Source organism: Miniopterus schreibersii (assembly GCF_964146895.1).
Source record: "Miniopterus schreibersii genome assembly, chromosome: 22".
NCBI classification, from domain to species: Eukaryota; Metazoa; Chordata; class Mammalia; order Chiroptera; family Miniopteridae; genus Miniopterus; species Miniopterus schreibersii.
In genome coordinates this window covers 250549-270995 of record NC_138124.1, presented here as the reverse complement: position 1 = coordinate 270995, position 20447 = coordinate 250549, and the positions used below count along the sequence as shown (strand labels likewise).

The following is a 20447-nucleotide window of genomic DNA, read 5'->3' as shown; positions in this document are numbered from 1 at the left end:
CTGGCCAAGCGGTCACAGAATCAGGCTCGGGGGGAAGGACACAGCCCCTGGTTCTCGATGGCAGGCCCATCAGAGCTGCAGTGAGGAGGGTCTGTAGCTGGGGACCTACTGTGTGCAGCCTGTAGCCGGGACATCACCTGTGCCCTCAGACTAGTGTCCACACTGCCCGCAAGGCAGGCCAGGTGGCTGCAGGCGCAGAGGTCTCAGAGGGCCCTTGGGTGTGAGTCCCAAGGTCGTGGACCCCCCTTCCTGATTGGCCCAGGATGGACATTTGCCATCAGAAGGACCCGGGGCTAATAAGGGCAGGCGGGGGTGACCCCCAGTGCCCTATGCGGTGGCCCTGAGTGAGTGCAAGAGCCCCGGGGCTCCCACCCCCTGCTAGTCCCCAGGGTTCCTGCCCTGTTCTTGCGGAGCAGTGGTCCCGGCTGTACAGCAATTCCCTGCAGACGGGCTGAGCCATCGGGCTGAGCAGAGGGTGAGCAGGGAAGGACCGAAGACCTCCACTCCCGGGCCGAGGGGACCCCGAGGTTCCCACACAGCTGCTACTGCGGGCTGACCGGCATGAGGGCCTCGTTAACCCTGAGGTTCTAGCCCACGACCCCGAAGCCACCGGCCGTGGTGACGCCGGGCAGTGTTCCATGCCGTGAAAACGACGCCCCTCGGAGCTGTTCACCCTCCAATGCCTGCCAGCCAGGCGCCGCCCCCTGCGGATGCCGCGATGATGCCGCTTCCAGATGTGGGCCTGCGGGACCTGGGCCCAGGACAACAAGCAGGACGCGCCCCACCATTAACTGCCCCGGAGGGAGGAACGCACAGCTGAGTCCCGCGGGCCTCCAGTGAAATCAGCCTCTATCCCTGTAAGCGGCCGCCCCTTCCCTTCCCAGCAGGGGCGGGGCTTCCTCAGTTTACCTCCCCCGGGTTCTGCTGCACAAGTGTCCATCTGCCTCAATGGCCACAGCTCTCGGCGTCACTCAGCGGGTGACAGTGAGAAAGCACATTGAAGACAGTAACTGTCCTGAGGCTGCCTTGAAATGACCTGTTTTTCGTGAGTGGAGGAAAGAGACCCTTCCCGTGTTCCTTAAGTTTGAAAATAAGAGCGAGCCCGGGAGTGCGTCTGGGACGATTGCTCCCAGCAGTGGAGACAGAGCCCGTGGGGGGCGAGCGCTGCCCCGTCTGGCCCCGCGGCGCCCCGGGGCTCGCAGCCTCACGCTGCAGCACTTTTGGTCCCAGGGCCCTTTTCCCCTCTTGAAGCTCTTTGGGGTCCTCCACTTTTATCTGGGTTACGCCCATCAATAGCACCACACCGGGAGTGAAAACCGCAAAACAGATTCATTTTAAAATAAAAGCAAACCTACTACTTTTTAAATTATTATTTTAAAATTTTAGTTTCTTGAATTGAGAGAGAGACACGGATCGGCTGCCTCCTGCACGCAGCCCGACCAGGGATCGAAACCGCAACCTGGGCATGTGCCGACCAGGAATCGAACCCACCACCTTTCCGTGTACGGGACAACACTCCAACCCACTGAGCCACACCGGCCAGGGCAAACCTATTACTTACAAACGTGACTATTGTTTTGAAAAATTACTTTCCAAAACAAAACAAACCCATGAGCGAGGCACTGACACTCCACCCATCTCGTTAGGGTCAGGCTCAGGGGGAGCGGCGGGGGGCCAACTCCCGCTCTGCAGTCCACGGGTTGCAATACGTGGTTTGGGTTGAAAGATGTTACGACAATTCGGCCTCAGGCGGGTTCTGTACTTGGAAAGAGGGAGGGCCTTGCGGCCCCCCTGAAACAGACTCGGGAACCGGGATCCTCAAACAGGGCTTTGGGAGCTGCTGATCTAGAGGCAGGAGACGGGAGACGGGTGCCCGCCCACTGCCTGGGGTCCGCCGGGGGAACGTGGGAGAGGACAGTGCAGTTGAGCGTGGGTGGGGGGACAGCCAAGACCAGCCGACCTGGGTGCCTGAGAAATACCTGCCACCTCTTGCAGCCGCTGACTTTGGGGTAGTTTGTTACGCAGCAAAGGCTGATTAACAAAAGGGTTGTGATTAAGAGTACCCCACAGCTGCCCTGGCTGGTGTGGCTCAGTGATTACAGTACTGGCACCATCCCCCCAGCACCAAAGGGTTGCGGGTTCGATTCCTGGTCAAGGGCACATACCTGGGTTGCAGGTTCGATCCCTGGCCCCAGTCAGGGCGTGTGCAGTAGGCAACCAACTGATGTGTCTCTCACATCCATGTTTCTCTCCCCCGCTCCCATTCTCTAAAAATCAATGGAAAAAATAACCTTGGGTGAGAATTAACCAAAAAAACAAAAAAAAAACAAAACAAACACAAAGAAACACCCCACAGTTTATGAGACTTCTGAGCCAAGTTTAAAAGGCCTAATCTGGGCATTCACCAGTTTGGTGACGGATAAGATGCCAAAAAAACTGCCTCCTCTCTGGGTCTTCGTGTAAAACATGGGTCCCTGAGGAAAGTCTCCCAGCACGAAACCCCTGCTGTGGCCCCACCTGGTGCCACTGACCCAAGTTCCAGGGCACTAGGCCTGCCCCCAGCCTGCCCCTCACGACCCAGAACAAACTTAGCCCCGGCGAAGTCCCAGCCCAGGGCCGAGGGGGCTGGAGACACTCCCGACCCCGGGCCAGAGGGGAGGTCAGGACCCCCCCTTTCATTCTCTGATGACCACTCCTCTGTCACTGTGTGAGTTTCGCTTTTGTAACCAAAAAGTCTGCCCAGACTGGAACGGCCTTCCCATCCCACCGGGGACTAATCTGTGGGGCTCTCGGTTGTGCACACCCACTGCGCCAACCAGGTAAGAAACTGCTCACAGCTTTTGACAGATGTTTTATTTATAGGACATTAAAATTTAGGCATATACATGACAACACTGTATAGTACACTTTCCACGACAGGGTCAGGACAGTGCTCAGACCAGCCCCGCACACTGCGCACACCGAGATGCGCGCCTGGAGGGGGCACCGTGGGCCTATCCACTTTGGTTGGTTGAAATAACCTCCGGATGCATTCAAGTAACACTGATCACTTCAGGTTCAAAAAGCGTTTAATAAAGTCAGAGTAAAACGAAGTATTTATAATGCAAGTCGATGGTTACACAGCGTTTCCAACGTACAATCCAGACAACGCACAGACCTGGAGGAAGGAAACGGCACCACACCCAGGTAGAGACGCGTTTATTCGTTCGGGGGGCTCGAGTCAGTATTTACACACATGTACATCCCAGTAAACACAAGCACAAGGTGACGCAGCGTCACGGGGGGACCCTTCATCTCGATGAGCATCTGTGTCCACGGCGCCGCGTGCAGGAAGATTCCCGACATCCCGTCAGCGTCTCAGCCGAGCCACAGTCCCGCGCCTGGCATCCGGGGGACGCTCCCGCCCACGCCCCACGGCCGGGCGCCCTCTCAGTGCCCCGTCAGGTAGTCCTGGGTGGAGTCCGAGGCAAAGGAGTCCATGTCCTCGTTCTCGGAGTCCTCGCTGCTGTCCTCGGCCGCCGGCTCGCCCGTGAGCGCGATGCGGGCGTAGTCGTCCGTGTCGATGGACTTGCAGAAGTGGATGGCGTACTTCAGCTTCTCCTCCAGCACCTGCCTGCAGGAGTACCTGGGCAGCTTCAGCAGGAAGAAGCACGTGTAGGACTCAGGGAGGAAGTGGTCCGGGGGGTTGTACTTGTCCAGCACCTGCGGGTGAGAAAGGCGAGGCTCAGGCTCCACGCGCCCCTCACGCCCAGAGTTCCTAAGAACAGGACCGGGACCCAGCTAATTCTAGACACACGAGGAACAACTCCTTTGTTCCTGGACTCGCAGTAAAAAACAGCAGTTGGTCACTGTGACGATTACTTTCTTCCAGATGATGCTGTGAAGAGGGGCCAGGGGGACCCCAGCCTGATGGGCGCAGGGGCCAGGCAGGCGGGCAGGCGGTGGGTGGGGCCCGTCACTCCCCACGTGGCGCTGCTCCCCTTGCCTCCATCGCTGCAGATCAGACGCGAGGAAGCCAGCGCACACAGTGGACACCACCAGGACTACCTACGTCTGGAGACAGCTCCACGTGCCCTCCAGGCTCCCCCCCGACAGATGCCGGCCAGGCAGCGCCCAGCAGGGAGCCGTCCCTGAACCCTGGCAAACACGTGGGGAGAGTGGACCTTCCACCCAACCTGCCCGAGGAGCCCCAGCCCGGACAGCACTGCTGCCCAGAAAGTCGGGGGGGGTCACATCACCCAGGTGACCCTTGGGCCACGGAGTCAGAGCTCCGAGCAAAGCCCTGCTCTCGAGCTGACGGGAGCCCTGGCTGTTCCCAGGCAGCAGCGCCACCCAGTCCAACAGAGGAGCACACGCTCTACGGGCTGTGTGCCTGGGCCTGGAGCGGTGAACGCTGGCGGTGTCCGCACACACTTCTCAGAGGTCGGGGTGCTACCCAACACCTCCAGTCACAAGTTCCTGAGCTCTCAAGTCAAACAAGTCAGGATTTCCCTTTTCCCCCCCAGAAAAAGAAAACCCACAGAAGGCAGGAGACCGGTCCCCTGCAGGAGCCGCACCTGGATGACGAAGTCTCGGCCCCGGAAGTCGGCGATGGTCCTAGGCAGCCGGGTGCGGCCCCACACGAAGCGCAGGAAGAGGGAGCGCTCGGTGTTGGAAAAGGACTCCATCACCTCCCAGAACCACTGGATCAGGGGCGCAGACGGCTCCACCCCTTTGTAGGTCGCCACCGACTTTAAAAGGTGCAGGGGGATGTCCGGGCTGCCGCACACCTGCGGGGGCACATGGCAGGGTCTGAGCCCTCCCTTCTCCACTTGAGCACAGGCCTGCGGGGGGAGGGCAGGGCGGGGGCGGGTCCCAGGCGGATGTCATGCGCCCAGCGGCCTGCTCGGGGAAGGGAGGCAGGGGGCACGTCTCAGACTTCGAGCCGGAGGATTTCGGTGGGTCACAACAAGGCAGTTCCAAGGGCGGCAGCTGGGGAGGTCACGTACCATCGTCTCCAGCTCGTAGCCGGTGAACAGAGAAAGCAGGGGCACAGGCACAACGCGGGCCATCCCCTCCCGAACCGCAGCCACCTGCTCGTCAAACTCGTGGAGCCTGAAAGAGAAGCTCACGCTGCTTCCTGCCCGTGGGATGGAGATCCTGTCCTCCCATCCCGAGTTCACCAGGACGGGCACACGGGACGGCCTGGAGGGTGACCACAGCCACATGCCGTTCCAGGCAGTTCTCAGGTCCCCGCCCGCCCTCCCTCCCGTCAGGAGCCCGGCTGGCAGCCCCAAGGGGAAGCACGCTGTCCTCAGGGCCCTCAGGACCTACGAGTCAGGGCAGCAGGCAGACCGGGACGCAGAGGACGGCACAGGATGGCACAGGACACCTGCCAGGACCACCCTCCACCACAGGCCACCAGCGTACAGGGCCCCGTCCCAACACCAGCCAGGTGCTCCGGGGGAGGAGGCGCAGACCCATGCTGCGCGGAGGCAGCGGCGAGCAGCAGAATTACGGGTGTTTTGGACCCGCCAGGCAGCAACCACGCCTGCGCACTGGTATGAGGGCCACGCGGGGGCAGTGACGGCCCACACAGGCTGCCCCAGGAGAGGGGACAGAGGACAAACGCCGAGGCCTCTGCCGGGCCAGCCCCAGCACAGGGGATTCTATGGCCTCAGAACGGAGTGAGAGCTGGAATCTCGGGCAGCACAACAGTCCCCACCCACCCTGAGGCCCACAGGTCCGCAGCACCTCACTGGACGGGACACTGAAGGCACAGCCTTCCCAGCAAACCCCTCCCACTGCTATCTAAGGACTGAAACGACGGAGGGCGGGGCCCACGCACCTGTAGTTCATGGCCAGCCGGACGTACTCCGCACGGTTGTCCAGGGTGATGTGTGTGTACTTGGAGCTCAGCTGGACGTCCTGGCCACTGGCACTGGGCACGGTGAAGGGCAGGCTCATGGCCTCAAACTCCTCCGAGGTGGCCTCGTTGTCTCGGATGTACATGAGCCCAGGGATGAAGTCTTTGTCCACCTTTCAGGGGAACAGGGAGTCTGGGTGTTGAGTGGGTTGTCCCCACCCCCGAGGCCCAGCTGACAGCCCAGCTGACAGCCCAGGGGCCTGGGTCTACCTGGGGCCCAGGGCCAGGCGACCATGCAACACACAGCCAGGGAGTGAGACAGCAGCAGCAGGAGAATCCACGGTTCAAGGACATCCTTGAAAATCAATCACTGACAGAATCACAGCCACTGCAGCTGGCCCGTGCCCCCTGACCTCAGCCCCCCACAGCAGGAATGAGCTGCACCCGCAGGCTGCACAGCCCCACACGACGGGCGGTCAAGTCCTCGAGGCAGACGGCCTGCACCCACAGCTCTGCTGCGGGACGAGGTCTGCGCCCACACCCTGGTCACCGCGACCTGGTCAGGACCCAGGGGACCCAAGCTGCCCCACTCCCTTCCCGAGGCTACCTCACTGAGGTCGGCGATGGTGAGGCTCATCCCCGCCAGCTGCTTCCACACGGGCTCGGCCAGGTTGAGGCTCAGGGGGCTCCCGGTGCGGATGGCGATGCCCAGCAGCACACCTGATCGTCAGGGCAGCGACGGGCATTAGAAACCAACGACAGGACACCAGCTCGTTCAACACATGGAGACGGCTCTGCACCGGGCCTCGGCGCCCTCAACCAGAGCTGCCCTGACTCACGAGACCCATCCTTAGGGCACCTCCCTGTTCTAGATTCAGTGTCTTTCTGTTCCCAGGAGCCCAGTGTCTAACTCTGCATCTTTCCAGCATCGGCTCTCAGCCACACCAGGCCCATCCCCACTCCTCTGGGCAGAGCAAACAGCGGGGCTGCTGGGCACAGACCTGAATGGAGGAGTGCGAGGCGGGCCTACCCCCGGGGCCCCTGCCCTCTGACCGGCAGTTCTAGGAACATTCGAGACCCAAACACACCACCCCGGAGTGCCGAGGCCCCTCCCAGTCCCTGGCGCGTCCTGGCAGCTGCACTCCAAAAGGCTGACAGCCGGCAGGGCACCTCTATACCCCTCCCAAGACAGAGCAGACAGGAGGCTGGGGCAGGGCCGGGACGCACCTAGGAAGCGGAACATGTTGGTGTGCACAGGTGCCCTGGCTGCTGGGCTGAACAGGTAGCAGTCGCGGTTGGCCCCTGACTCGTCCCTGCCATTGGGCGTCACTATCAGAAGGGGGGTGAGTCCGTTCTGCAGCTCCTCACAGATCTCCGCGATGGACTCGCTGTAGCCACCTCCACAGTCGTCCACAGATTCACCTGGGGGATGGCGGAGTCAGCCACTCGGTCGCCCGCAGAGCAGCACCCCAGCCACACTCGGACACCCGCTCTCGGGACCCCAAGCCCTGCGTGCACGCAGCTCACCCACAAACTTGACCTTCCAGACACGGTGAGGCAGGAGCAGGCTGTCGGGACTGAAGGAGCTCATCTTGGCGCACATCTGGCCGAAGACAGACTTGGTGCCGTCGGGGCCTGCAAGGCCGCCTTTGCTCCTAGAACGTTTGACCTGGAGGAGAAATGAAGGGGATGGCTGTCGCAGCAGAGGGCACACGGGACGCCCGTGGCCAACACTAAGCCCTAGGGCCCCTCGCCATCGCTGCCTTGGCTCCCCTGTCCTGGTCACCAGCACTTCGCAGCAGGACCTGAGGAGCTGCTGTGAGTGGAGCCCAGACAGCGAGCAGCACTCAGGTGAGTGAGGCCCCCGAACTCCTGTGCAGGGTGAAAGGCTTCTAGACTGCCACCCCCCCCCGAGTGCTAACTCCCACCCCTCACTGCCTGCACCTCAGCCCTCGCAGGACCTCAGAGACAGACCCTGGGCTCTCCCTCACTCAATGCCCTGTGCTCACATGCAGGCCTCACACACGCAGGCCTCACACACCAGCACGCACCAGGCTCATCCCGCCAGCATGGAGTCTAAGCAAACACCCCTGAGAAATCCCAACCCCGGTGTGGCCGCAATCAGCCCGTGTGCTCAGTGACCACCACCTGGGGTGCCTCACACGGCTGAACGTGACCACAGCCGACCCCTCCCCACGTGGCCTCTGTGAGGAGCGGCCCTCCCGGCAGACTTGACACTCAAGAGTCGGGCGCACGGCGCCGAGACCAATCCTGACGCAGGACTCGGCCAGGACAGGACCTGCCGCCTCTCCTTCCTGTGCGGGTCCCCTCAGCCTCGGATCCCTTGTCTCCAGTATGATCCCTCTTCCCACCAGAACTCGTCCTCATTGAAGATCCCCACCAGACCCGACAGGGGCCCTCACGGGGTGTGGACAGTGACCCCGCAATCACGGCTGCCCCTGTGCTCCGGCCCCCGGAGGCTCATTGTGAAATGAGGGCAAATGACGCATTACGGCAAACGATCACGAGAACGTGCTTTTAAGTTGCCTCCTCTGCTGCACGCTCACCACCCCCACTCCTCAGCGATTTCTAGGTCGAGTGTGAAACAGAATCCTACTCGGTGCACGAACTCCCACACTCAAGGCCACAGACATACCGATGACCGTAAAACAGCGGCCCACGGAGTGAGTTTTTCCCCATGCCAGACGCGGCGCTGCGCATTACAAATGCTAGTTCACGAGACTTCCAGACCGCGGTGGCTGAGCTCAGGAAGGAGAGGCGTCGGCACTGAGGTCCGAGACGGGCCTGCTCCGCTCTGAACGCCACGTGGCCACGTGTGCCACGCCAGGTAGCAGAGACGGAGCTCAGCTACTGTAAGGAGCACGGCTCTGGCCACAGCGGAGACAGGACAGGACAGGCCTCGACCTGACGGGGCCTCACACAGGGTTTCACTGTCTAACCCGAACCTCCTGAACCTCCAGAATGAGCGCAGGCGCACTCTGCGACAAGTTTAAACCCAGAACCTATTTACGTGCACTGGGTGCAGGTGCTGCTCCCAAGCTGAACCAAACTCAGACAGAAATCCCTCAGGAACACACCTGGGTATGTCTCTAGGACACTTTCCACAGACAGGAGAGCATCTCCCCAGGTCCCCAGGGGGAGGAGGCCAACCTGCCTTCCTGGATCACTCAGCTTGGATCCCCCCACCCCTGCCTGTGTTCTATTTCTGGTCAGAAAAACAATTCTGGTTCTACCTATGGAGGACTCCCCAGCTCCAGGGTAAATCCGAGCAGCCCTCCCGATGTCCACACGCATGGCACTCGGTGCTGAAGGTTATCAGCCTCGGAAAACGCCTGGTACAAATCTCTACCTGCCCGCTCTTGCAAACACGCACTGAGTGTGCTCCAGCCAGGCAGCATACTGGCACGCAGGGCAAGGAGGAAAGAGCCCCTGGCAACTGAGACGCCTGGGACAGGAGAGCACAGCGCCTGGCCTGGCTGCAGGCCACTGCGGCGCACTGACTCCGGCCCACGCAGGGGCATGCATGGTGAGGCGGCACGTGGCCCAGGAACCAGGACACCCTGATCTCACCCACCGGCTCACAAACTCCAGTATCTAAGGCCTAACGGTGCAGAGGAGTGAAGTAGCCTTCTACCCTGAGGTGTGGACATAAAAGCCTCTTCACGAGCCCCACTCAATAGCCCGTCTGTGTGTGCAGCCGGCCGCCTGGCCCCCAGCACAGTACAAACCCGCTGACGTCCGCGGAAGGACCACTTCCACCAGCGTGCTCACACGTGGTCTCCGGCAAACCACAAAGTATACACTTAACCCAAGATGCCCCCGAGGGCAGGCCTGGGAAAGCTTCCAGTCAGGGCCCAGCACAGGGTGGCATCATGTGTCAGCACAGAGCAAGGAACAAACACTGTCTCTGAGGTGCTGCTCCATCCCGGAGGCAGGCCCGGCCACGTGCACGGGAACGTCAGGCCCGCACATCACCACCAGGGTCTGATCAGTGACTGACAGGTGGCAGCCACAGTGGCGGCAGCGGGATCCAGACGGTGTCCCCTCCAGTTCTCTGCTCACAGAAGAGACGCAGCAGTGACTCGGCTCATGAACTGGCAGCATGAGCCTCGAGGGCCGGGAGCGCGAGGCTGGGGGGACGGGATGGATGCCCCTGACCAGCCCTGCTTCTCAGCACCTAACCCAAGGGGGTGAGTGAAGACACACCTGGTAGGGCAGCCACGCGGCACTGCTGTGTGCCGGAAAAGGAACGCACCTTCCAGCCCTGAAGACACGGGCCAAGAAGACCTGGAGCACACGGGCAGCTGGTGGCACAGACGATGCCCAGCCCCACTGCCCGGCCCAGGGGAATGGCGAGGTGCAGCGTGGCCGCCCTGAGCGGTTACCAGAAGCACACACGTCCCTGCGTGCCAGCAGGCGCTTCCACCACGTCGCAGAGAGACGTGGCACTTGTACTGTCCCTTTCCTGCTAGTCTGGATTTGTGCTTCTGGGTTCAGGCTTCCTAACTTCCGTTACAAGAAAACCATTTCCATCCCCACTCAGCAGCCTCGGCACACAGACGCCCTCGCAGGCGGGCGACACCTGCTCTCTAGAGCAAGGCTCGGCCAAGGTGTGCCCACCCCCACCGCAGGGACAGGGCTCGCAGCCACGACACCTCCCCCGAGCGCAGGCCCCTCCGTCACCTGGATGCGGTTCAGCTCCACCACGGGGCCGTGCTGGCGGTCTCGCACCATGGTTGCTTGTACCACTTTCCGGAACGCCACCTCCTGAGTAAAGCAGGACAAAGTTTAGAATCCGATACCAGAAGTGTTACCACAGATAAATCAAGACAGCTTTAAAATCATCTATTCCCCAAAGTCTCGTTTTCTCAAGAAGAGTTAACTGGGAACGCTCCTTTCCAAGCTGTGAGACGACTCGGGGAGCCGGTGGCCTCAATGCAAACGTCCACGCAGGGGGCTCAGGTCATAGCAGAGGACGGCATGGAGGGCAGAGGTGCTGAGTGCCAGCTCCGATTTGGGTCTCGGCCAGAGGCTCTGAGGAAGGGCTAGAAAACCCTTCCAGCCAAACCCACGGTCCTCTAGGCTGACACTAACCACAAACCATACCTCAGTGTCCCTGTGCTGACGGGCGAGGGACGAGCCACGGAGCAGCCACAGGGTCAGGGAGCCTGGAGAGGCCCAGGCTCGGGAGTGAGGGAGGAACAGGCAGGCACCATGCACGGAGAGAAACCTGGGGTGACCAGGGGTGACCAGGGCTAGGACGGTGAGGAGGGAGAAGGGCACAGCGTCCGGGGACGGGCAGGCAGGCCGCTGTGCGGGTGTGGACCCGGTGCAGGGACAGGCACTGCACACGTGAGGGCCGGAGGAGGAGAGGAGACCTGAGGGACCCCCAGAGGAGGTAGCAGCAGAGGGAGCCCCAGGTCTCTGCCAAGTGGGTGGTGACTTCTGGAGATGAAGCAAGAGGGACACAAGGGACCCGCGCTCCAACCCTGAAGGCAGGGAGAGCTGGGCCCCAGGCAGCCGAGGACACGAGCCAGAGTGGAAAGACCAAGAGTGTCATGGCTGGACCGGCCGGCAGAGGCCCACCCCTCGCCACGCACCCCTGTCCACCAGCCACCACTTGCTCGGCCCTCCCCCGCCTGACCTCTGCTTCCCACTCTGGCCCACAGCCAGGGGGCCCCTTCTCCTGAGGTCTGAGGACACCCTGGTCACAATGCTCCAGTCACCTCCCAACAGAAGCAGCTGTGCACACAGGACCAGACAGGGCCCAAACCCAGGGGCCCGGAGCTGCTGGCACCACTGAGACCCTCTGCGCCGCCACCCCAGGGCGCACAGCCCCTGTGGGGGACACACCCTGCCTCTCGCTGTTCCTCCTGACAAGGAAAGGCTCCCCCTCACTGCCCACGATCCCCTCCACGTGGAGGGAAAAAACAGTGGAAGTGCAGTTTCCTGTCAGAGTCCCCTGCGTCCCATCGCAGCGAGGTCTCGGCTGTAGCACAGTTATAATCACTAAAGGAAACTCCTGCCAACTGTAAACACATCCCTGCCACGGCCCACGCGGCTCCAAGTCACAAATGAAGATAAGTGGGTGCTGTCCCCCAGCTAGGTGGGGACAAAGCCAGTCCCAAACAGAACCTGAGTGGACAGGACCCAAAACCCCTCAGTTCTACTACAATGAGGAGAGGCCGTAACCGTGAAGGACACGTCACAGACCCACAGGCTCACGGGACGGTGCTCTTCACCCTGACCACCGTTTCCCCACCACACAATGACAGGGTCTCTGCCCGACATCCCGCCAAGGGGGCCCCAGAAACTTGACACTTCCAACAATGGGAACCCCAACGCCTGCGTCAGGCACCCCACTTCTGGAAAGCTCAGGTTACTGCAAACACTGATGGGCCAGATCGTGTCTCACGACTCTCAGAGGCCTCATTCACGATTCTGCTCTCAGCCTGTTAAATCGGCCTCAGGCCAGGAGCCCACACACCCCAGCACAGAACTGCCCTGGCCGTCCCTGGGAATAAGTGTCCCCTGAAGCCTCAGGCCAGCCAAGCAGCGAGCCCTGCAAGGATGGAGGCTCAGCTCTCGAACCCCCACTGCACGCGTGGGGAAGTGAGAGGCAGAGACGACAAGGGGCAAGTGCAGCACCAAACACACAGTGCAAACAGAAGGTCTTGCCCGTTTCCACAACGGGCTCTACCTGCCCGAAGCAGAGCCTGCACAAGCAGGGGCCTAGTGAACGACTGCTGAATGAGCTGGACCCTGCACACCCCAGCTTCGCCGTTTCCGTTGGATTAAAACTTACTGCAGATAAGTTTTGCCTGCGGGCGGCTACCAGCGTACCTTTCCCTGGGATATGAGGATGCCCCGCAGGGTGTCAAAGCCCACGGCAGGCCCGAGGCCGGTCTCGTCGAGGGCGCCCTCCAGGTCAAACATGGGGATGCAGGGGCAGAAGAGCTCGGACAGGTGGTGCAGCAGCAGCAGCCGGTTCCGCAGAGCGATGATGGGGATTTCCTGCAGATGGTTGTACTCCATGGGCACCTGCAACAGCGAGACCATGCGCATCACCTGGCGGCAAACCCACGGACCACAGGGCTCTGCAGGCGGAGTCTGGAAATACCGTTTCAAACACAGGGAGGCAATCTGACATCTGAGTTTGGTTTGAAAAATCTTGTAATAACATTCTGGCCACTGTGCCTCCGCCACGTAACGTAAACCAAGAGGCAGCTACGATACTCAGTCTACCGAGACGTGTTTACCAAGGACGTGGGCGGCCAGTGCTGTCAAACGGGTTTACGTAGCTTACACGATTGGAACGAAGGCGACGCCTTTCACTGACACACAGGCTGCTGGCTGGCGTGAACATTAGGGTTCTTGGAAGCACTGTCACCAACATCCCAAGCCTGCGCTACTTTCAGCGGAGCACCGGGAGGCACACGGGTCAGTACGCGGACAGCAGCTGTCACACTGCGCTTCACGCCCCCGGGCCCGCAGCACTGACCTGGGCAGGCAGCGTCCCCGCGCTGGCAGGCTTGCTGGTCGACCAGGCCAGGGTGTGGGCCGAGCCGCAGGCCACGCGGTTCACCTTCTTCCCCTGCAGGGCAGCCACCAGCCGGGGCCTCTGGATGGCGTTTGTTGTTCCGTCCCCCAGCTGTCCCTCGTCGTTGTCGCCCCACGTGTAAACCTCGCCTGCAAAAGCAATCGAGAGGAGGAACTGTGCAGCCCTGTCTTCCAGCACAGCACCGGCGCTCGCTCCCACGGGAGCAGGGGCCTCAGGGAGACCCAGGTCTGATCCCAGCACCAGGCGCACACGCCCCTGGGCCCCACACAGCCCTGCTGGCCGCACGCCTCCGGCCTTAGACAGCCAGCGGTGTCTGTTCACAGGACAGCACACGGGCAGCTACCTTACCCAGAACATTAAGGTAGACGGTAACACCCTGAGCAACCAGACTGTATGCTGACCGGAGGGGAAAGTCGGCTTTTCACTAAACAAAGCGGCGCCTTTAAAGGACATGCAGTTCTCCCCGTGGTTACGCACACCCCAGCAGGAGCCTCGTCGGTGGTGACACTGCTCCCCTGCGTGCTGTGCTGGGGCCAGCAGGAGCCGCCACAGCCGCTCTGAGGGTGGGGTCAGTGCCCTAGGGACATCACTACACAGCCCAGGATCCTGCGCCCTGCAGCCTCGCGCCCCCGAGGCAGCGCCTGCGAGGTCAAGGGCGGAGCCCGCACCCTGCCCTCCTGCTCTCCCAAGTCCAGTCTGATACCTTGGGGCAGCACTGGGAGCACAACAAGGACGGGAGGCCCCTCTGCAGAGGTGTAGCTGGGGCAGGAGTCAGAGTCCATGCGTGACAAGGGCTTCCACGCCGGGTGGCCACTGTGGGCAGTGCCACCAGAGGGTGGGGGTGGGTAAGGATCCATGCGGGCAGAGAGCAAAGGCAGTGGGGGACACTGGTCACACACAGGACAGTGACCGAATCACTCCACTGGGGGTAACAGGGCCCAGGTTTGTCCCCAGAAGAGAAAGGCGTTCCAGGTATGGACCCCGAGGTACAGGGCTGGCGCCTGGGGTGCGGGTGGGGGTGGGCGGTGTTCCACATGCACAGGCACAAACACATGCCCAGCTGGGTAAGGATCCATGCGGGCAGAGAGCAAAGGCAGTGGGGGACACTGGTCACACACAGAACAGTGACCGAATCACTCCACGTACATGCTCCCCGCTCTGCCCACTGGGAAGGCCCAGGAGCAGTGACACCCCCACAGCACAGAGCGCACCCCCAGACCTCGTCCCCTGTGCACCACTCCCTGCAGACACCAGGCTCCTGGGGAGGCAGCCGAGCCTACTCGCGGGGCCTGGAGAGTCGGAGGAGGACGAGCCGGCGCATTGTGCCCTCGAGCAAGGAAGTGCGTGGCCAGGGACTGCCCCGGGGAAGATCAGAGCACCAAGCACAACGCCCAGGGGCAGCGAGGAGTCTCGGAGCAGAGGAGACAGGACCCGACAGCCAAGTGCACCGTGTTGTGACGTGAAAGGGTGAGCCAGGTGGGGCAGTGACAGTGTGGCCCTCCTGCTGGACACCCAGCCGGCCGTGGAGCCGTGTCTGCCATCAGGACACACTCCAGTGCTCAGCGTGATGGGCTCAGGGCAGCACCTACCCTCCCAGGGATCAAACACCCGTGCGACCCACACACCCAGCTGGCCTACGAAGGTGCTGTTTTGAAAGCAAAAGAGTGAAATAAAAAGTGTGCGAGTTCCTGATCCAGAGCTGGTGTCGGTCCCATCGCAGGCCATGAAAACTGCTGATTCGCATGGAACTCCCCGTCAGTGGAATAACGGACGCGTCCACCCAACTCACCAGAGGTGACGAGAGAGAGAAGCTCGGGGGGCTGTGGTGAGCGCTCTCCTGCTGCCCTGACCCAGCACCGCGGCCTCTCCGGCCGACGTGCACACTCGGGACCTCTCAGTTCACGGTCAGAGCCCACCAGGGGTCCCCTGAGCCCACATCGGGGGACGGGCTGCCTGGCGGAGGCTGCGGGTAGAGCCGTGTCCTTGCTCATTAGGCCGCTGGCAGGATTCAGCTGTTTGGGGGAGCGAGGCAGAGGCCCCGTCCCTGCCGGCTCTATCCGCAGCGGCAGGTCAGGGCCCTCAAGCTGCGCGAACCTCCCGCCTCGTCTCCCGTCACTTCTGTCCCTGGTCTTCTGCCGCCTCCTCTGCTCGGAAGGGCCTCTGTGATTACACTGGGCTCACCCCACAACCCAAAAGAGCTCTCCTCCCTAAGGGCAGCTGATGAGTGATCTTCACTCCACCTCCAAGTCCCTCTGCCACTGTGTCAGGTCCCCAAGGCCACCCTCAGGCTGTGACGCACCAGGAGGCCTCACAGGACAAGAGGCAGAGGCACACTCAGAACCAAGACTTATCTCAGTGAGGACACCGAGCAGCTCAGCAAAGGGAAAAGGTGCCTGGGCGAGGTCTGGGAGAACCAGACACAGGTCCTGTCCCAGTGGAGCCCACAGGACACGCACTGTGACAACACAGGAACTGCTGTCCCTCTGGGAAGCTCATCAGAGACCTGGCGCCCAGGGTCCCCACGGGGCTGGTCTCGCGGGCACCTCTGCCTGGACGCACCCAAGTTCCAGACCCAGGAGGAAGCAGGTCTGGCAGAGACCACACTGTCTGTGCAGAGTTTAGCACAGCGAGGCCTCAGTCAGGGAGTGGGGGGCCTCCCATGATCCAGGTTCCCAGAGGCCAGCTGGGGGCCCACTCTGCACGCGGGACTCTGAGGCTGGCAGTCCCGCCTGTTCTCTGAGCTCCTTTCTGCGCAGCCATGAAACATAACACAGTCACAGGGGTGGACATCAGGGGTGAAGACACACTCTCAGGACACAGACAGCCACCCCCACCCCTCCACAGCTGTGTGACCCGGAGCAGACTCATGGATTCGAAGCCTCCCACCTACCGTCCTCTGTGCAGCACACGCAGTGCAGGGAGCCGGTGGCGACAGCGACGACCTTCTTACCCTGCAGCCCCTGCACCTGCCGTGGTCTCCTCACGTGGTCGTCGGATCCATGGCCCAGCCTGTGGTAATCACCTTTGCCCCTGCGCACAGGAAACACGCGGAGCTCAGTGTGTGAGGCCACCCCGGGGCCAGCACCGAGCTTCAGGACACAGAGCACGGCCCACGTGGAGGTGACAGACCAAGCGCAGAGCCGTGGACACGACCGCGAGTTCACACCCGGTCCTGGGGTTACAGTCTCACATACCAAGTGTAGACAGCGCCGGACTTGGTCAGGGCAACAGAAAACTGGGACCCACACTCTACTTTCACCACGCCGAGGCCCGTGAGAGAATCGATCTAGAAGGAAAGGCTTCATTAGACAGGCTCCAGCAAGGCTCTGCTGACAGCCACCCCAGAGACGGAAATCAATCCTGAGAACTGTACTTTGTCAAGTATAATAAATACTGACCACGGGCGAGGCTGTCAACACTGCTGTGCTGCCCAGTGCAGAGGCTGCCAGCCGCACGTGGCCACTTAAATTTAAATCAGTTAAGAGTAAAACAAAAGTGCACTCCCTCACTGACGCTGGTCACATTGCAGGGATGCAGGAGCTGCAGGCGCCTCCCCACAGGCTTTGGCTGTGAGCAGTACCTGCCGAAGCCCCTCCCCGTGTGTGAGGCTGTGTCCACACCCCATACCAAGTTGCCAGCCACCAGCAGCTCCTGCATCCATGAAATGTGGCCAGTGTCAGTGAGGGAGTGCATTTTTGTTTTACTCTTAACTGATGTAAATTTAAACTTAAGTGGCCACGTGTGGCCGGCAGCCACTGCACTGGGCAGCACGGCTCCAGGAAGAAAAGCCACACAGCTCCGGGCCAGGCACCTGTGGGTCTGAGGGGCTCTGATGGCAGGATATGGGTGTCTGTTCCACACTCGCCATCCCAGAGCCCAGGGAGAGAGGATGCCATAGAGACGACTTCTTGTTCCCGTGCAGAGCCAATACTCCCAAATCCACAGCAAACCACGTCACCTCAACAGCCCACACACATTCATCCACCTTGGGCCACGCAGCAGTCAGCATGTAACCTGAACAGACCAGTGAACTCCACCTCTGCTGACAACCCAATCACAAGGCTGGACAGTCTCGCAGGTTAGACGCCACCTGGTCACCCACTTCAGTGGGGCAGAGCCATCCCACCCTCACCCAGGCCTATGGACCTCTCCTGTGGCTTCCATGGGATATTGGTCTCACAGCCTCCAGCTGAGCCAGATGCAAGTGCCCCAGCACCATGCTGTCCATGGCACACACCTCAGAAGTCACAGTGTGAACATCCTTCCCCTCCAAGGGGTACATTGACATGAGACCACAGGCACTGGGGCACCCGTGAGATGACAGGAACTTCCGCAAGAGCAAAAGAGCATTTAAAACTCTTCAGCACCTCTAGGCCTCTCACTCACTCTTTACTGAAATACCCAATAGGCTACAAGGAAGGCAGAGCTGAGGCTGGACTGCTCCTTAGAGGCACACGGAGTGGAAGGGGCAGGCCCAGGGCCTGAGCTGCATGGTGACCTCACCACTATGGGACCCGGGGCACCAGGGACAGAGATACCTTCATGGGCACTTTACAGCCATCGCTGCCTCCCCGGCCGAGCTTGCCATAGTCCCCATCACCCCAGGACCACACGGTGTCGTCATCTGTGAGGCACAGGGTCTGGGCATCTCCACTGCCACAGGCGACATCGACCACACGGTGGCCTTGAAGGGCCTCCACCTTCCAAGAAAAGGGACATCAAGGTTAGTGACCGCAATGGCACAGAAGTCCACCAAGGGGAGGCTGTGTCTTTACAAAGAACAGGCGATTTTAACGATCCTGTAAGACCAACCAGAAAGCCCCTTCATCTAGCTGCACTAGAGCATCTCAGCTGCAGGAGGCAGGTGTCAATGTCCCCAGGGGGCCAGTCCCGCACAGCAGGGCTGCCATCCACTGCAGGAGGCAGATGCCAATGTCCCCAGGGGGCCAGTCCCGCACAGCGGGGCTGCCATCCACTGCAGGAGGCAGACGCCAATGTCCCCAGGGAGCCAGTCCCGCACAGGAGGGCCGCCATCCACTGCAGGAGGCAGACGCCAATGTCCCCAGGGGGCCAGTCCCGCACAGCGGGGCTGCCATCCACTGCAGGAGGCAGACGCCAATGTCCCCAGGGAGCCAGTCCCGCACAGGAGGGCCGCCATCCACTGCAGGAGGCAGACGCCAATGTCCCCAGGGGGCCAGTCCCGCACAGCGGGGCTGCCATCCACTGCAGGAGGCAGTGCTGGCATCCCCATGTCCCACACAGCGGGGCTGCCATCCACTGTCCCGTCTACTGCACGGGCTGCTAGAGGACCAAGCACCTCACCGGATGCCGAGCACTGTTAACTAGTGAAAGTAAAAAGGTGCCTCAAGTACCACCCTGTTTAAATGACCCATGGAATACACACCAAGATGGCTTTTATTTCCACCAAAAATAAAGCCCATTTGTAGATACCGAAGCCCTGACCATCGACTATGACCAACTGTAACACAGACGTCAGCCTCCCTCCAGATGCAGGCCTCTCACCAGCTTGGGCTTTAACTGGTCCTCACTGTCGCTGTGCCCCAGGCGGCCATACCGGCCTTTGCCCCATGTGTAGAGGTCGCCAGCTGAGGTGACGCAGGCGCTGTGGGCTCCGCCAGCAGCAATGTCCACCACCTCGATGCCTCTCAGAGACTCAATGACACGAGGGCGGTCACAGGGACTGCAAAACAGGTCATCAAGGACGACTGAAACACAGGTCAATTCTTACACATTTTAAACGTCAGGCTTCTGGTTTGCTGCTCACTGATTCAGGGCAGACTTCTCAGTCTACAACCTTCAAGTCCATTTTTTTGCCCTTTTACTTTTTTATACTTTTATTTTTCAATGACAGTTGACATACAATATCGTGTTTCAGGTTTACACCCCAGTGATTAGACACTGTATCACTTCCTAAGTGACCATCCCAATACACCCAGTGCCCGTCTGACACCACCGTTATTACAACATTATCACAATATTCCCGACATTCCCTGTGCTGCACTCACATCCCCACGACCAGGATGTAACTACCGGTCTGTGCTTCTTAATTGCGTCACCATTTTCACCCTCCCGTCTGGCAACCATCAAATGTTCTCTGTATCTGTGCGTCTGTTTCTGTTCTGCTTGTTCACTTTTGTTTTTTAGATTCAATTGTTGACAGATCTGTTTATTGCCATTTTATTGTTTACAATTTTTAATCCTCCCCCAAGGATATTCTCTCCACTGCTTTTCAGAAAGTGGAAGGGGGGGGGGGGGGAAGAGACACACCGACTGGCTGCCTCCCCCACACGCCTTGACCGGGGCTGGGGATCAAGCCTGCAACTGAAGTGCGTGTCCCTTGGCCAGAATCAAACGCGGGACCCTTCAGTCCGCAGGCCAACACTCTAACCACTGAGCCAAACTGGCCAGGGCAATTGTTCATATTTTTTATCTTCTTCTTAAAGAAGACCCTTCAACATTTCATGTGACACTGGTCTGGTGGTGATGAACTCCTTTAGCTTTTCCTTGTCTGAGAAGCTCTGTATCTGACCTTCAGTTCTAAATGATAGCTTTGCTGGGTAGAGTCATCTTGGTTGCAGTTCCATGTTTTTCATCACTTTGAATGTTTCTTGCCACTCCCTTCTGGCCTGCAAGGTTTCTGTTGAGAAATCATCTGACAGTCTTATGGGAGCTCTCTTGTAGGTAACTAACTGCTTTTCTCTTGCTGCTTTTAGGATTCTCTGTCTTTAACCTTTTGGGCTCCTCTTGTTTGGGACCCTCTGTGCTTCCTGGACATGTGTGTCCATTTCCTTTACCAGGTAAGGGAAGTTTTCTGTCATCATTTTTCCACAGAGGTTTTCAATTTCTCACTCCCTTCTTTTCCTCCCAGCACCCTGACGATGTGAATGTTGTTATGCTTGAACTTGTCCCAGAGAATCTTTACACTATCCTCATTTTTTTCGATTTTCTTTTTGCTGTTCTGATTGGGTGTTTTCTGCTTCCTTATCTTCCAAATCTCTG

At 60.2% G+C, this 20447-nt stretch overlaps 1 protein-coding gene across 4 annotated transcripts in view; it reads right to left on the bottom strand.

The window, feature by feature from the left end:
- Nucleotides 1-3050: 3050 nt before the first annotated feature.
- The window catches only part of HERC2 (HECT and RLD domain containing E3 ubiquitin protein ligase 2), a 140625-nt gene continuing 123228 nt past the window's right edge, over nt 3051-20447 (bottom strand). For all 4 annotated transcript variants that reach the window (XM_081124748.1, XM_081124750.1, XM_081124749.1 and 1 more), the window contains exons 80-93: nt 18951-19128; nt 17966-18127; nt 16622-16713; nt 16318-16457; nt 13368-13555; nt 12710-12907; nt 10550-10633; nt 7373-7514; nt 7073-7267; nt 6453-6565; nt 5828-6018; nt 4989-5094; nt 4557-4769; nt 3051-3702 (exon numbers count right to left, since the gene is read on the bottom strand). In XM_081124748.1, coding sequence (XP_080980874.1) covers nt 3430-3702; nt 4557-4769; nt 4989-5094; nt 5828-6018; nt 6453-6565; nt 7073-7267; nt 7373-7514; nt 10550-10633; nt 12710-12907; nt 13368-13555; nt 16318-16457; nt 16622-16713; nt 17966-18127; nt 18951-19128 — 2275 coding nt within the window. In that variant the 3' untranslated portion in view covers nt 3051-3429. The remainder of the gene's footprint in view (nt 3703-4556; nt 4770-4988; nt 5095-5827; nt 6019-6452; nt 6566-7072; nt 7268-7372; nt 7515-10549; nt 10634-12709; nt 12908-13367; nt 13556-16317; nt 16458-16621; nt 16714-17965; nt 18128-18950; nt 19129-20447) is intronic.